The 15,342-nt window shown below is 47.6% G+C and overlaps 1 protein-coding gene across 3 annotated transcripts in view; it reads left to right on the forward strand.

The window, feature by feature from the left end:
- The first annotated feature begins 43 nt into the window (after positions 1 to 43).
- The window catches only part of LIMK2 (LIM domain kinase 2), a 30,896-nt gene continuing 15,597 nt past the window's right edge, over positions 44 to 15,342 (forward strand). For 2 of the 3 annotated variants that reach the window (XM_042828809.1, XM_042828811.1), the window contains exons 1-2: positions 44 to 104; positions 1,908 to 2,007. In XM_042828809.1, the coding sequence (XP_042684743.1) occupies positions 89 to 104; positions 1,908 to 2,007 (116 nt within the window). In that variant the 5' untranslated portion in view covers positions 44 to 88. Of the gene's footprint in view, positions 105 to 1,907; positions 2,008 to 11,073; positions 11,455 to 15,342 lie in introns of those variants that run through there. The other variant, XM_042828810.1, reaches the window with a different exon arrangement.

Here is a 15,342-nt window from a genome sequence, read left to right on the forward strand (position 1 = left end):
GGAGGGAAGGAACGGCGGCGCGAGGCTGAGGGAGGCGCGCTCCCGGCCCGGGTGTGGCGCGGCGGTGACGTCAGCGGGGCCCGAGGCCATGGCGGGGCCGCCAGGTGAGAGCTGCGGGGACGCGCGGCGGAGCGGGCGCGCCGCTCCATCGCTCGGGGCCTGCGGCGGGGCCGCGCCGCTTCCTGCCGGCGTCCGGGCGGAGCCGCGGGGTCGGGCCGCAGCGGCGCGGCTCCGCAGGCTTCCGGGCCCTCCGCGTCCTCGAGCCGCCCGAACGTTCCCCGCGGCGGTGCTGTGCTCCGCGGCGCCGTCCTGGCCCCCCCCCGCAGGTGCGAAGCCGCGGCGGTGCCGCGTGGCGGTGCGCCGCGAGTTCCAGCGGCGGCGAAGAGTCGGGGATCATCTGATCTCCGTGGGAGAGTGGCGGGGGGCTGCGCTTCTCGGACGTGACGGAGCTGCTGGCCGACCGAGCCGCTCACCGTACGGCGTCGGCACGGTTACGGCGAGCAGAGCGGGCGTCTCGTTGACCTCTGGTGCCCGTGTCTCTCTCGGTTCTCTGCTCCGCTTCAAATTCTCACACTGCGGTGACTGCCGGGCTGCTGCTCCAGCCGTTCGGATGCTGCATTGCGGGGCGCATCTGTTCCGTGGAGCGCTCGCAGTCACTGAGAGCTGCCTTCTCTCCTGCTGTTACGCGCTGAGCGCAGAGCTTGGCCTCGCTGATGCCTTGTGCCGCAGGAGTAGCACCCTAACCCTAACTTAAACCAACACTCTAAAGAGGCTGTGGGTAAGGAAAGCACCGTCCCTGCAGAAGAAGCATCCTTCCTAGTGCTGAGCTATCCATCCTCTGCAGCTTCCCTCCCTGGCAGCAGACAGCTGCTGTAAGCGCAGTGATCGCGGGGCAGTGAGGGCAGTTCCCTTCACTGGGAGCTGCCGCTCGGTCCGTGTAAGAGCTTTCTTACATTGCAGGGTGAAGCTGCAGAGGAAAGCCTCAGAAAGAAGGGGCAATCGCTGAGCAACCGCCGAGTTTTAACACTCTTTAGAAACTGGAAGTCTGTGGTTAGTGGTTTTCCTTTTCTAAGCGCAATTCTTTCCTTGTGCATCTTTCCTGCAGTCAGCTTGCAGTAGCAGAAGGAAGCAGCACGATGTGTTCTTTGTGCCATCCTGCGCTCAGCCACATCCTCGGCTCTCTCTTGAATGCACCCTAACATCTGCTTGGATCTCAGATAGCATTTCTATGTGCCACATTAGTGCTAGAGTCTTTGTACTGTTGTTCTTTTTCCCAGCCTGTATGCGTCCTGGCTGTCTCTGGGGCTTTATGACTTTTTAAACACTGCCAGTATTTTCTGAAGGGACAGCAGGCGGTGGCAGCTACTCCTCTTCCTAAGCCTGGCTCCAGTGCAGCGTTGGTTGCACAGTCTTTGCAGGAATATCCTTTTGAGTATGTATTTCCTTCCTGATAGTCAAGTTGTTCTCTGCTGAATAAGGTTTGTCTTTTTTCCTGTTCTGGGAAATCCAATTAATTACTTGAAAGTGCAGAAATGTTACGTGCTGAGTCAGTGGCATGAGGGGAATGCTAACGTGCCTTCCTGGCATAGCATGGCTGTAGGAGTTGTCACACTTGGCCCATCTCCACCTGAAATCTCTGCTCCAATGAGTGGTGCAGCCCTAACCGTGCCATCTTCTGTGAAAAATAATATTGTTTTCTTCTGCAGAATGTGGAGGAGCATGTGCTGATGTTAGGTCTGGAGGGAAAAAATGGGGGTTTCGGATGTTAGAGTTCAATTTGGGATCCCTAAACATTGGGGCTACGGTATGCCTGGTGTAATTTAGGGCTGTTCTGTATCGGGGATGCAGCAATCCTTGTTTTCTTTGATGTAAAATGGTTGTTGACATCGCCTTATTCCTGTATACAGGTGAAGAAGTCTGGAGATGCCTGGGATGTGGGGACCTCATTGCTGCTGGTCAGCGCCTCTACAGGACAGTTAATGAAGCCTGGCATGTTTCCTGCTTCCGGTAGGTGCAATTTTATAGCCTTGTTCTGCTGGAGAATGGTGGATGCAGTACTGACAGGAGGTTGGTTTTGAGGCAGTACCCCGCTGCCAGCTCTGTGTCTGACCTGCCCTGCAGCCTGTGAGGAGGCAGCGTGCTGCTGGTCGCAGCCATGCTTCAGTACCCACAGCAGCCCTTTGGAACTGACCTTCAGTTCTGGCTGCAGTCTGATGCTGCCTGGCAAGGTGCTGCCATGCTGACGCACGCACATACCGGAATACAGATAAACTATAAATGGAGGCTCTGATTTGCTGCTGGTAGCAGAAGCCCCGCGTTGCGTCTTTGTCTGCGGTTGCATTCCAAGGAATTGCCCAGGCCATCTGAGCTCCCGTCGCTGTTTCCATATGTGGTAGGTGCAGGAGCAATATCAGGGTGTTGGGAAAGCTGCTGATTTGGCAGAGGGGGCTCTTGCCTTTCTTGCAAGTTCTCAGTCTGGTTTTCAGACTCCAGAATGGTATTTCTGAAGGGGCTTATGTTTGTCAGAGGAGCAGGAGCTTCTGTTGGCTTCTGGGTAGGAACAACTGTGTCTTGAATCTGGAGAAGTTAATGTTTTGGACCTTGTTAAAGCAAATAGAGGGTAAAGGAAGCCAAAGTGTGGCTTTGGAGGAATGTTTGCTGTGCCAAGACAGGCATCTGTCCCATTGTGTTTAATTTATTACTATAAAAAGACTTTGTTGAATTATGGTTGTTGGTGTATTTTTTAAAAAAGCAAAGCATAGTAGGCTGCCAAAGCAACGTTAGCTCTGTTGACTTGGAAAATGTTGTTAGTTAGAATGCCTTGTTAATCACAGCTTCTGCTCCATATCACTGCAAATCCCAGCCTTTCTGGACTGAGTATTCATGTTCAGCTATGTTGTGTCAGCTTCACTGAGCCCTGTTTTTCTCTTCTCTCTAACAAGCTGGTGTCCTGTTGTGGAGCTTCCCTAGATTCTCCCAATTAGCCAAACTCCAATTTGTGTGTGCAAGTCTTTTTTTTATGCCTTCTCTTCTACTACTTCTGATGCAAGTCCTGATTTGTAAATGCCTGGGTGCTTCTTGTTGAGGTGAATGACAGCTGAGCTGGAGGCGAACCCTGCCCTTAATGGCACCAAACAGAGAATGTTATACTGTAGTTTATACTGTAGAATGGAAGTCTTTTTTTTTTCTTTTCTTCCTTTTGGTTTTCCATAGAAATGAAGATAACAGCTTTTCTCCTGAAATGTACAGTAAGTTGCTGATGCTCTTTCACTCGTTACTTTTGGCCAGCTCTGCTGCCCAGCTCAGAGGCCGTGCTGAGTGAACAATTGGAACCTGCACCAGAGGAAGCTGCCCTTCCCTTTTTCCTCGTTCCAGGCTAGCGCCGTTCATGCAAACACATTCCCAGTTTGCACACTGTTCTCCTTTCTCTTCTGTTATCCCCAAGTCATGCTGGGCTGCAGTCTTGTGCTTGATATCCCAAAGCCAAACTTTAAAAAGCCTCTAATGGTAGGAGCCTTTGGCAGCCGGTAGCTGTGAGTTCCGGCAGCTCTTGTGCAGTGTTTTTTACAGTCTTCCTGTGGATTAGCTGCGTCTCTGGCCTGGCACATGATTTCCCTAATGCTGATTGGCATTGATCCAGTCTCGTTAGCTCTGTTAAGCTCGTTAGCTTGGTCAGGCAAGGCTGCTGATCATGCTTGGCACTGGCGGTAGCTGACGTACATGCATGTCTCTGAGGATTTAAGTTTTTTGTCACTTCCCTCCTTCCTCAAGCTGCATGTACAGAAGCTTTGTCTCTGAAACCTGTTTTTTCCCTGGTGTGGCTTGCAGGGACAAGCAAATCCTTATTCATATATCTTGGATATTTTACATTGTTCTTTGGCTAGCTGATCCTTAGGCTTGAATCTGTTGGCTTAGAGCTGCCCGTGGAGTCTTCTTTTAGATGTTTCTGGCACAATCTCTGTTGTGAATTAACTCTGAATGTGCTTTTTTTTTTTGCCTCTAATCTGTTGAGTTAGCATCCATTTCGAAGGTCGCTTTTTTTTAATTGATAAGTGACTTCCTTGGATTTGAAGCATATATTGCACAAGAATTCAAACTTAGATAAGGAAATACAGATGTGACATGCTGTCTTCTTCCTAGATCTGGATCACTTTTACTGAAGAGAATTGTTGGAAGAAGAATGCATATTTGTTTTTTACTACCTAGACACGCTGTTCTTTTAGCTTTTAGTCCATTTTGTCCATATTACAAAATAGAGGTACTGCCTCATATGCATAAAGTATCAATATCACAGAATCACAGAATCACCCAGGTTGGAAGGGACCTCAAGGATCATGTAGTTCCAACCCCCCTGGTTGGAAGGTTGGGGTTATACTTGGGGTTTTGATGTCCGTTGTTTTGTCAATTACCCCACCCCCATCTCCCCACAGATAAAGACAGTATTAAATACAATTCCCTCTTTTTATAAGGATGTTGCACATTTACACACCTGAGGGATGGGATGTCATCCAGAGAGACCTAGACAGGTTGAGCCGTGGGCTCAGGTGAACCTTGTAAGGTTCAACAAATCCAAGTTTTGCACCTGGGTCGTGGCAGCCCTGCTCTCAGTACAGGCCAGGGGATGTGAGGATGGAGTACAGCCCTGCCAAAAGAGGACTTGGGGACACTGGTGGATGGCAGCTAGATGTAAGCCAGCAAAGTGCCCTCACAGCCCAGAATGCCAACCAGATCATGGGTTGCATCTAAAGAAGCACGGCCAGCATGGCAGGGAGGGGATCTGCCTCTCTGCTCTGTGCTGTGAGACCTCACCTGGACTGCTGCATTCAGATGTAGGGTCCTCAGTACAGGAGAGACACGGACCTGTTGAGGTGCATCCAGGGGAGGGCCACAGAAATGCTCCAAGGGACGGAAGGCCTCCCTGTGAGGACAGGCTGAGCTGGGGCTGTGCAGCATGGAGAGGAGAAGGCTCCAGGGAGAGCTGAGAGCAGCCTTCAGTATCTACAAGGGGTCTATAAGAAAGAAGGGGACAGACTCTTTAGCAAGCTTTGTTGTGATGAGACAAGAGGAAATGGTTTCAAACTAAAAGAGGGGAGATTTAGATTGGATATCAGGAAGAAGCTGTTTACAATGGGTGGTGAGGCACTGCACAGGGTGCCCAGAGAGGTGGTGGTGCCCCATGCCTGCAGCACCCACCGTCAGGGGATGGGGCTGTGAGCCCTCATGGAGCTGTGGGTGTCCCTGGGCACTGCAGGGGATTGGACTGGATGGCTTTTAAGGATCCCTTCCAACTCAAACCATTTTGTGATTCTGTTTGAATCTGAGTAGGATGGGATGAGAAGACTCACATGCACGGTTTTGTTACGGACGCAGTATTAGTGAAAAATATAGTATTGATTATTTGAAAACTACAGATTCAGATCAAGTCTGCTGGATACATTCAAGTGGAAAATGCTTTTGGATCCAGATGAAGGAAGTTATTGAGAATGGTGGTAGGAATCCCTGCTGTAGCAGAGTGCTTAAGAACTTTTTAGGAAGGAAGACGGCTGAGGTTAAGTTCCTTCCGAACTGAAATAACAGAGGATGTGTATTATTATGGTCCATAAAATGAATCTAATTTAAGTAGCCAAGCAACACAGGCTTGCTGCAGAAATCTCAAACAAAAACCAAACCCTCCACATTAGAGAAAAAATGTTCAAAGTGTATCTTCAAAATACTCCAGTCTATCAAATGTGATGGATTTCTAAAGATTTTACAGTTTCAGATTTAAATACAGACTATTTAGTTTATACCCAAAACAAAAAAAATAGAAGCTGAAAATCATCAGAAGCTTGCAGAATGGAGTCCTGATTCTGGAAGAGGAAAGGAAAACACAGGGAATTTTGTATCGATCCAAACCTCTTTCATGAGTTGGCCTAAAGAACCGAGAGACTGAAGATGAGGATGACCATAAGCCATTAATTCAGCTTGGGCCAGTATTTCCATTTTGCTGACTGCTGCAGACTTTTATGCACATGCATTGCAGCTTGATCTGGAAAAAAATCTACTGATGGCTTTATGAATTAGATTTAAAATGATATTATAAAATAGTTAATGCTAAGTTAGCAGTATAAAGGTTGATTTAGAAAGTGCAAGCTTTTGATATCCGAGTATACATAAAATCTTTTCATGCTGATGGGGAGTTACATCATTATATGTAACGAATTTTAAGTAGCAAATTGACTTTCCAGTGTAACGTATTGGCTACAATTAAATGCAGTCTTGAAATCTTTAAGAAACTGCTTACACTTGTTACTATAACAGTAACACGAAGTCTAAACTAATAAAATTTGTTTAAATCACACTATAAACTGATGTATTATTTAAAGTTAATTCATATGACAGATTGTTTTTGTATTCAAGTGCCTGCACTCCTCTTTTTTTTTTAATTAAACTTTCCTGTTACCCTTTACTGGATCCAGAAGCTACTGCAAAGTGCTGTAAGCTCCAGCAGGCTGCTTTCTCTAAACAGGAACTTGAAAAAACAGAGCAGTTTTGGCAGAGTGCAGAACTGGCTCTGTCTCCTGTGGGCATTCTGAAGCGAATGTGAACCAAATTACCTTTCTGCCCATTTCTCAGCAGACGTTGAAAGGAGGCTCTTCCCGGAATCCCTCGCTGCTGCCCGCGCTGTTGGTCTGCAGCATGACAAGTGTCTGCTGCTGGAGCGGGGCTGCGTTCACCGCGCTGTGTGCTGAGGGGGTGCCCGAGTTCCGAGCAGAGGAGAAAGAGACCCAAAGTTCATTTGCAAATTCTAGGGATTTGATTTTCTTATAGAGGCATGTGATTTTTCTTTTCTACACTGAATTGTATGTTATAGAAATATTTTTGCTCAGCAAAACTTAACGAATCACCTTGATTCTTTTTACATTTGGGGGTGCAGGAAGGCAAACCTGGCAATCTTGCATGTGTAATTGCTTTTGTGTAGCTAGTTGAGTATCTTGCAGGGGTTGAAGGATAAACTAGATGCCTTCTGAGGGTGTTTCCCAGATCTTTTTCCTGTGGTTTTTGAGATACCTACTAAGCTTACCCTTCTGTTTGAAGCAATACATACAGCTTAGGAACGATCACAAAACTGGTAGCTAATGGGTCACCAGGCAGTGTGCCGGCACTGCAGCTTATCCATCAGGCTACATCTACTAGCACTTCCCTGTCTTTAATGTTACAATTTGTCTGTCCTCAGAAATCTGGCTGCCATCTCAATCCATTTCTTCTAGTTGTGCTCACAATGGATGTGGAAAGCAAGCTTTTTAACCCCCCCTTCTGTTGTTCAAGTAACCTTTTCCTGTTTGCAAGCAGCAATCGTGTCTCTTGTCAGTCTTGGCTAGGCTGAGCTGAAGAAGCCCTGGATCTAGTTCTTCCTCGTGGGCTGTGTATAGACTTCAGTACAGCTCTCTTGGTTCAGACTGTTTGGCACAGGCCTTCATTTTCTGAGAGCTGCTTCCTCCCCACAGACAACTGGACAAATAGATGTGCAGTGACAGGATGTGAAGCTGAAATGTACCGATGTTGGCAGATAAAGATGTAAGCACAGGTATGTTCGAGATGCATTTGAAATGAGGTGCTGTTTGCTACTTTAAATCTTCCTTTAACTCTTCCAGCTGTGAGCGCAGACAAGTTTTGTACGCACACCAGGTGAATTTGGGAACAGTAACAATGCATGTGAAATATGACAGGAACAGGAAAAGAGGGATCTTCCTGGTCCTTCTGTAGTTTCTGGGAACTGCATAAAGCTATCAGAGCCTCAGAGGTGACAGCTCCTCTCCACTAATCCTGCAGGCCCCTGGGAATGCCTCTTTAATGACGACTCCATCAGCTTTGAAATAGAGCAGCTCGCTATCAGATGTAGGGAGGAATAGTTGCTAAGTGCCTGTTTGCACACGGGTTGCCACAGCTGCTCAGGAATTTAAAAATCCAAAGGAATTGAGTAACACTTTGCAGGTGCAAGTGGTCACATTCCTCAGGTGAATCTTAACAGCTCTTGGAGACATGGATGACAGCCCTTTGTATCTAGGGGAGCTGGAAGTTCCAGTCTGAGCTTTTTAGTTAACTTGTGCAGCTTGTCCTTCTAGGACACTGTTATCAGAGAATGTAATATCAGTGCAATTACAATTAATCAGACCAGTATGTGCCAGGCTTTCCATATGAGTGAGATGGGATCCTTCCCCCAAAGAGTTCAGCAGTCTGCACAGACAAAGCAGCAAGCTAGGAAGCAAGTAAAGATGCTGTGTGCCAGTGCTGCTGCCACCAGTTACATGCTGTCATCATTTACAGATCAGAAGTAGCTGCTTCTGAAATGATGTATGATCTATGAAGTTTCAAGGAGTCTCAGTTTCTTTGTCTGCTTCTCAGGCTGTAGGTATTCAGTAGGTCTGCAGCCATTAGGTATGTATGGGGGATGTCTGGGCTCTCTCTCCATCCTACTGCGATGTTGGATACTGAAAGGCATTGCTGTCTGAAGTTCTGTGGCTGTTTAGAGCTGAGGTGCAGTAACAAAGGTGAGCTTCACTTCACTGTTGGTTTTGGTTTACTGGAGAGCTGCGTGCAAGAGCTTTCACTCAGCAGTGTGTGCGTACCAAGCGGTGTTTGTTTCAGTACCTGATGTCAGGAGCTTGACTCTGTCTTTCAACACCAGTGAAGCATATGTTAGGTGTAAGCGCCTTGGAAATACAATGAGGTGTTAGGATTGTATTGAAGAATTTGGAATGCCTCCAAACTGCACCCATGCTGGAACAAAGACCTGCTGCAGCCTCTTCAGGCATCCAGTGGTGCCTTTTCCCCAGCTTACACCAGTCCACACACATACTGAAGTGCCTGTCTGTGCCAGGGTAAATCTGTGTATCCTAGGGCTGGAAGATAGGCTGAGCACTGCATCTGTCTGTAGATATGCTATTGGACAGAATGAACTGTAGTAAACAAGGTGTCTAGCTATGCAACCAAACCTTTCTGCTTAAAGTTCTTAATCACTTGAATATCACAAAGCTGTGATGCATTTTTCTGGGGACAAAGCTGTAAAATCTATGGTATTTTGCAGCTCACTTTGCATGTTGAGTCATTGTTGAAGCTTTTCACGTGTTCCCTTCTCTTGCCAGCTGTAATGTTCAGGCTTATATCTCTGGCAAAAATCACTGTGCAATTCCACAGCACGGGAAGGAAAGCAGCCCCTGTTGTGCAGTAGAGATACTGTGTCAGCATTTGCAAGAGAGAAATACAGATACTTGACCTCAGATTGTTTAAAAATAAATTTGCTTTGGTGCACGTTGGTGTTTTAGAGATGGTATCAGTCAAATTACACAGAAAAGGTCCCCTCCACCTGCTCATCAACATTCTTGAAGTGCAGTCGTTCTGGCAGGAATTCAGATCTAGAATGAATGAATACATTAGCACCTTCTCCTGAGCCCTATTATCAGGGCTGTTGCGTTCTCAAATAGGTCATACAGACAAAAGCAAGAAGTAAGAAGAGAATTCTGCACAGGATAAGGAAAGTTACTGGCTGCTGCTGGGGCTCGCTGCTGAAGTGAAATCATTTTGATGTTTCCTGTTTAAAATAGACATTTGGACTATGTGTCCTTCGGCTTTAAGGAAGTCTCAGACAAAATCCCTTCCCAGGTGCTGAGCTGTCTGGGTGGTTTTTATTACTTTGAAGTTAGGCTTTATCTACTGGCTTCATTCACAGACTAGCTGGCTGCTTATCACATCTGTGGATCAAAACTTCAAAGGTTTGTCTGTAAGGTTGGGATTTATGAGGTCACGTGGAATCCCCCTTGGAGGGAGTTCAGCCCGCGGTAGCAGTTCTGTGGGGAAAAGCCTTTGTCTGTAGGTGATACTGCGGCAAGGAGGGGCCCTGCGATGCACCCGAGGTATGTGTGTGTTGTGGGGTGGTGCTGATAGCAGGGAGTGCTGGGCTGTGAGCACTGCTCCATTTACAGCACGCAACATATAGAGAATGTGGGAGACCAGAGCGCATTCCTAGACACAGACTCACCGTGTTGCTGCTTCCAGTAGAGCTGTGTGAAATGTCAGAAGGAATTAGATCCGTGCTGGAGCTGACAGCCTCACGGGGCTCTGCAGCACTTCGCTGTGCTTTTACAGCCGGGCTTAGAAACTGCACAGAATGAGGGAAAAGGGAGAAAAGATACATATATTTATTGTTATTTTCATGAAGATGGCTGTTTAAGAAGGGGGGGGAAAATGCTGCCTGGCTTTCTGCTTACTTCAATAGCAAGCAGCAGCTGTCAAATCTGTAGCCAAGGCTCAGCCCCAAGCATCCATCGGACAATATGCCAACAGAGACGAGCATCTCCAGTAAAAGCACATCTGAGCAGTGTTGCCTCTGGAACATAGCATGATTTTCAGGCTGCGTTCAGGCATGCCAGGCTTTGCTGACTGTACAGAAATGGGAGGGCTCAGTGCAGCAGCATACATTTGTTGCATCTCAGTTTCATGCTAACCGTTTTAGCTGATTTGGCCACTAGAGATCACGCTTGGCTTCAGAGCAAGCAAAGTGATGTAACTACATGTGCTGCAAGTAGGAGAGAGTACTGCCTGTGCTGATTTATACCTCTCAGCTTCCTTCCAGGACATGCAGATTAGGTTAAGTGATTGAATGATCTCTGTGTTGAAAGCATTGGAAGAAAAGTTGATTTTCCTTGGATGAAGCACCCTGGGAAGTTACTTTCTGCAAGAGGATGACCAAACAGACTGTGAAGGCAGTATATCCCAGCTCACTGTACGGGATTTAGGGAAGCATGCAGTAAACATTAATCTGAAAGGGACATGGCTAGCTGTCTTCCTTAGTCTCAGCCTTCCTCGATTTGTCCACCAGAAAGTAGCACTGCTGCAAAGAGTGACTTCAGGTTAATGACTCGGGAAAAGCGACCCTCGTTCAGCACTTCCTAATGCAGCCCCCTTTGGATCAAAGCTCCACCCATGCCTTGCAGAGAAGTAGAGCTTATTCAGCCTCTGCAGCCACACGCTGTCCTCCTGCAATGGCTCCTCCTCCCCTCCCACCCTTGGGTGGATCCAGAGAAGGCAAAAACTTGACAATAGTTAGCAAGCAGCAGAGCTCGGAAGAACTATTGCAGAAGCATGTCTAACTAGGCTGGATAGCAGTCATTCTATCCTCCCCAAGGGTGCCGGTGCCGCTGAGTGCAGGAGAGGATGGTTTCAGCCTTGGGAGCCAGGAAAAATCTGAGAAGAAATGAGCAGACGAGAGACCTGGCATTCCTTGGGCAGCTTGAAAGAGAGGTGAGGTGTCTGAATCAGCGCAAGATTAAATGAGCACTGGCTGCTGCCATGTTGGCAGAACAGAGCCGTTCAGAGGCAGTTGGACAAGTTTGTGGCTGAGCCGGTTCATCCACTGTTGAAGATGGGAAGTTACTTGTCAGCCCCTGCTTACTTCGCTCCCAAGGATCCCTTTCGGTAAGTCTTGCATGGGATTAGCAGTTGATCTTCAAGCTGTCATTTCACCCCTGTAATGCTATCCTAAGCAGTTAGCATGTGAGGTGCAAAGAGTGCGATCTGGGCTTGTGTGCAGGGAACAGCTGGCCTCAACCCAGGGTGCTTTGAGGAAAGGTGCTGCTTACCAGCCTCCCTCCTTGCTCTGTGAGGAAAAGCACCAGTGTTGCAGAGCAGTGTCTGTGTAGCCCAGGCAGGCAGACTGCGTTACAGAGTGGCACACTGCTTTACCTCGTGCCCCTGTGCTTTGCTCCACTGCCAGAGGAATGAGATTACTGTGGCTGCTGCTACTTGCATCTCTTCCAGTGCTACTTTATTGGGGCACAGTATGGGCTGAGGGAGTGCCACATGCTGCTGTGGAGTTCAAGGAGATGATGTAATCTGCAGTGAGGCAATCCATAATCTTGTTTGAGAAAGAAATAAAGTACCTTGCAGGTAACTAGGGACTTGCCACTTCACTTAAGTGGAAATGATTCTTGTCCTGTGATATTTTGGTTTGTATTAACAACCATTTTTGGCTCGGTCAAACAAGTGAGGCTTGAGAAAGGCTACAGAATAAGGCTTTGATTGCATTACATCTCCATGGTGAAAGCTGTTAGCGGGGCTGAGTGCAGCCAGGATGGTGACTGACGCTAATGTGCTGATAAGGTGAATAAATGGGGGCTGGCAGTTCCATTGTCTCTCTCCTGTCCCCTCTGCGTGGATTTGCACATTATTGATTCTGTTCCTACGAACACTGGTGTACTGATTGGGAGGTGGGTAGCCTTTTGTTAGCACAGAGTAGGGTAGGAGTAAATACTGCTGTGCAATGGCTAAACTTCAGCAGCAACTTTCTGTGAAAGCATCCTCTTTCTGAAGGCAGGTGAGCAGCCATTCATTATTTGTACTACAGAGAGAGCATCGTGCTAAGCCATAGTTACACCCACCAAGTGGCATGAAAATAACTTTGCATAGTCAGAGCTTAAACGTTATGTACTTAGTCTGTGTTTTGTTGCATCTGTGCTTCTTTGGCCAGCATCTCTTAGAGCCAGAGCACACACTTGTGCTGGGCCCAGCTGAGAAGCCTTTGGGATAGCTGCAGGCTGGAGTTATGCAGCCTGTCTGCAGCCTGTCCTCTTCCCCTCTGCGTGCAGAATTGGAACCGCAGTCCTTTGGAGCCTAGCGGTAACTGATCCTGCCTGACAGTGTGTGGGGGGTAGATTTTATTAATGAGCCCTTCTCAAAGGGATCATCTCTTCAGTGCCAGGGAAGTCTTTGCTTCCATGAGGGTATTGGCTTTCATTTAGATGTAAAAGAGATGTGCCATGGATTGAATCTCCATCTCGCTGAAAACCAGGCTGGGTACGTGGTGCCACTTGATCTTCCCACTGCCCCCCACAAACCCAAGCAGCCATCGAGCACCGATTTGTGAACTCTTGCTGCAGCATTACATTCTCAGGGCCTCGCTCTAGGTGCTGGTGGGGCTCCTGGAGGATGACTACAGGAGGCAGATTAAATTATTCTTAATTACTAAGGATGCAAAGTGGAGATTCACTGTATAATAAGAGCTCTGCAGATCTGAAAGTGGTGGCTAGTGTGCAAGAAGAGCCACATCAAGCACGGCTGCTAGCAGTCCTCCAAGAAATGTGGTTACCATGCTTGGCTACTGTGCCTGGCTACCATGCCATAAGAATGGCCAATCATGGATTAGCTGCTTGTAATCTAAAAGAGAAGCAAGAAGTCTTTTCTTTTGGTTGCAGTGTCTGGCAAAGATGAGCTTGTTCACTTTCTCTAGAGGTAACTGAATTCCTTTTTCAGCTAATGTGAGGACAAGCAATGGCAGTGCTGTAAGGCTGTGCACTCCAGTGAAATGGGAAAGGAAGGAGACAATGCTTCTACCTTCTGTGATAAAGATCTGACGTATCTCTTGAGTGAAAGTCATGTGGAACATTCATGTGATGCCTTTATCATCTGGGTAAAGGCACTGAAACCGTTCTTAGAACTATACCTGTGTGCTGTCAGCCCTCAGCACCTGACAAATCTAACGCCTTTCTAAGTGATAGTGAGGGATGAAACAGTCAGTTAGAGCCATTACCAGCACCTAGCTTCTCTGGGGCTGGTTGCTTTGTTCCTGTTGCCTCATTGCCCAGGGTGGGGTGCTGAGCCTTGAGCTGAAAACTTGTCCTGCCCAGATTTGTTTAATTGCATAGCAAAGAACTGACTGCTTGCTGGCTCCACCCCCTCACCTTCATTTTGCTATGGGTTTGTTGCAAATTAAATACCAGTGCTTGTTTGCATATGGAAGCAAAAAGGTTAGAATTAGTAAGGAAGCAGGGGGAAGGCAAAGGGAGGACAAGTGTATGTGATCTTTTGGAGCCTGTCTGAAGCAACTGCAGTTGTGTTGTTTTTGTAGAAACTTCAAGTTTCTTAAGTAGAAAAAGATGTGGTTGAAGTTGTAGAAGGGGTAAAGAAGTTTAAGGAGGTATTGTGCTTAAAAGCAAATAAAATAGCCCACCTGCTTGGGGAGAACTTGGACAGAAAAGTGGCTCTTGAAGTCCTGGTAGAGCAGTCCCCAGTCTGCAGTGTTGCTGTCTGCATCCCAGGTGCAGGTCTGGTCACAGCTCCCTGTTTGAAGATGTAATCATGCTCAGAGCATGCACTGGTACAGGCATGCACGCAGAAGTCAGGTAAGTCTGAGGGATCCAATTCACCCATGCTGAGCCAGATGTTCCTGCCACAGGGTGATAGAAATCTTTGCTGTTGGTCTCCACTTGTTCTTTCTCCCTCCCACTCACCTACTTGATCATTCAGCTTGGGGTATTTACTGCAAGCAAAGCCAAGGACTAGTGGTTGAAGGCAAAATGCATCGCAGGGCCCTCTAGGTCTCTTGCATACCACAAGCAGGGCGTAACCCTGACAGTGCCCCAAGGCTTGGGCTATAATAATTCAAGTACCCTTCGTAGTAAGGTGAAGTTACTGCTCCCCCTGTTCAAAAGTTAACAGGAGTTGTTGCACGTGGTGGAGCCCTTTCCCATCACAGAGGGAGGGGAAACAGTATTTGGAGCTGCTCAGCTGGGAGAACAAACAGTATAAAGCAAAGGAGCAGCTTTCCTGAGGGCAGGGTATGGCATAAAATACTGAGGTGTGTTTTCCCCTAAAACTGTAGGGTACTTACAGGCAGCTTCATCTTGTTGCTTGGCAGTCTCTTGAGACAGAGTAAAGAACTCTGGTTGGAGTTGGTTCCATGTTGGATCACAACCAGTGTCTCATATCAGTATGCTCGTTACATGTTGGTGGAGTTTACAGGGAATGTCTTTGGCACAAATAAGCTTTTAGAAAGCTTGTGAAAGGTGAGGCCAGCAGCAGCTCTCTTCTTAGACTGGAAGCATGTGAAATGTGTACCTCCACTGCCACACACTGCCTTTAATGCACTCGGAGCTGTAGAGAGCCCTGCTGCGCAGGAGGGCACGCTCACACCTCCCTTGGGGTTCCCCTCCAGTACAGTAACTGAGCAGGAGAAGAAACTCCTCCTCCAGCCTTTGGGAAAACATTGTGCTGATAAAGGCATCGAGGTGTTGCCTAAAACCAAGCAATGGTCACTAACCTGCCTTGGGTTCTGCGCTCAGAAACGGCCAGTGCCAGACTGTTTTCCTTTTAAAGTCAGAGAACGTGTTGCCCAGGGCTCATGGAATAATCCTCAGTGGTGCAACTGCTGAGGGAGTGTAGTCCTGTCTGTGGCCTTATCTCTTCATTAAGTCACACCTGTGTGCTGCAGAAGTTGAATTCCTTTTCCCAGCATGTCCTGCTGAGGCAGGATTATTTGGTGCTCAGGAAGCCTGAAGATCTGGGTTCTGCTTGTGATTTGCTAAAATG

This window comes from Centrocercus urophasianus, unplaced genomic scaffold (assembly GCF_019232065.1).
Source record: "Centrocercus urophasianus isolate 14NV4802_14NV808 unplaced genomic scaffold, USGS_Curo_1.0 seq_30, whole genome shotgun sequence".
NCBI lineage: Eukaryota > Metazoa > Chordata > Aves > Galliformes > Phasianidae > Centrocercus > Centrocercus urophasianus.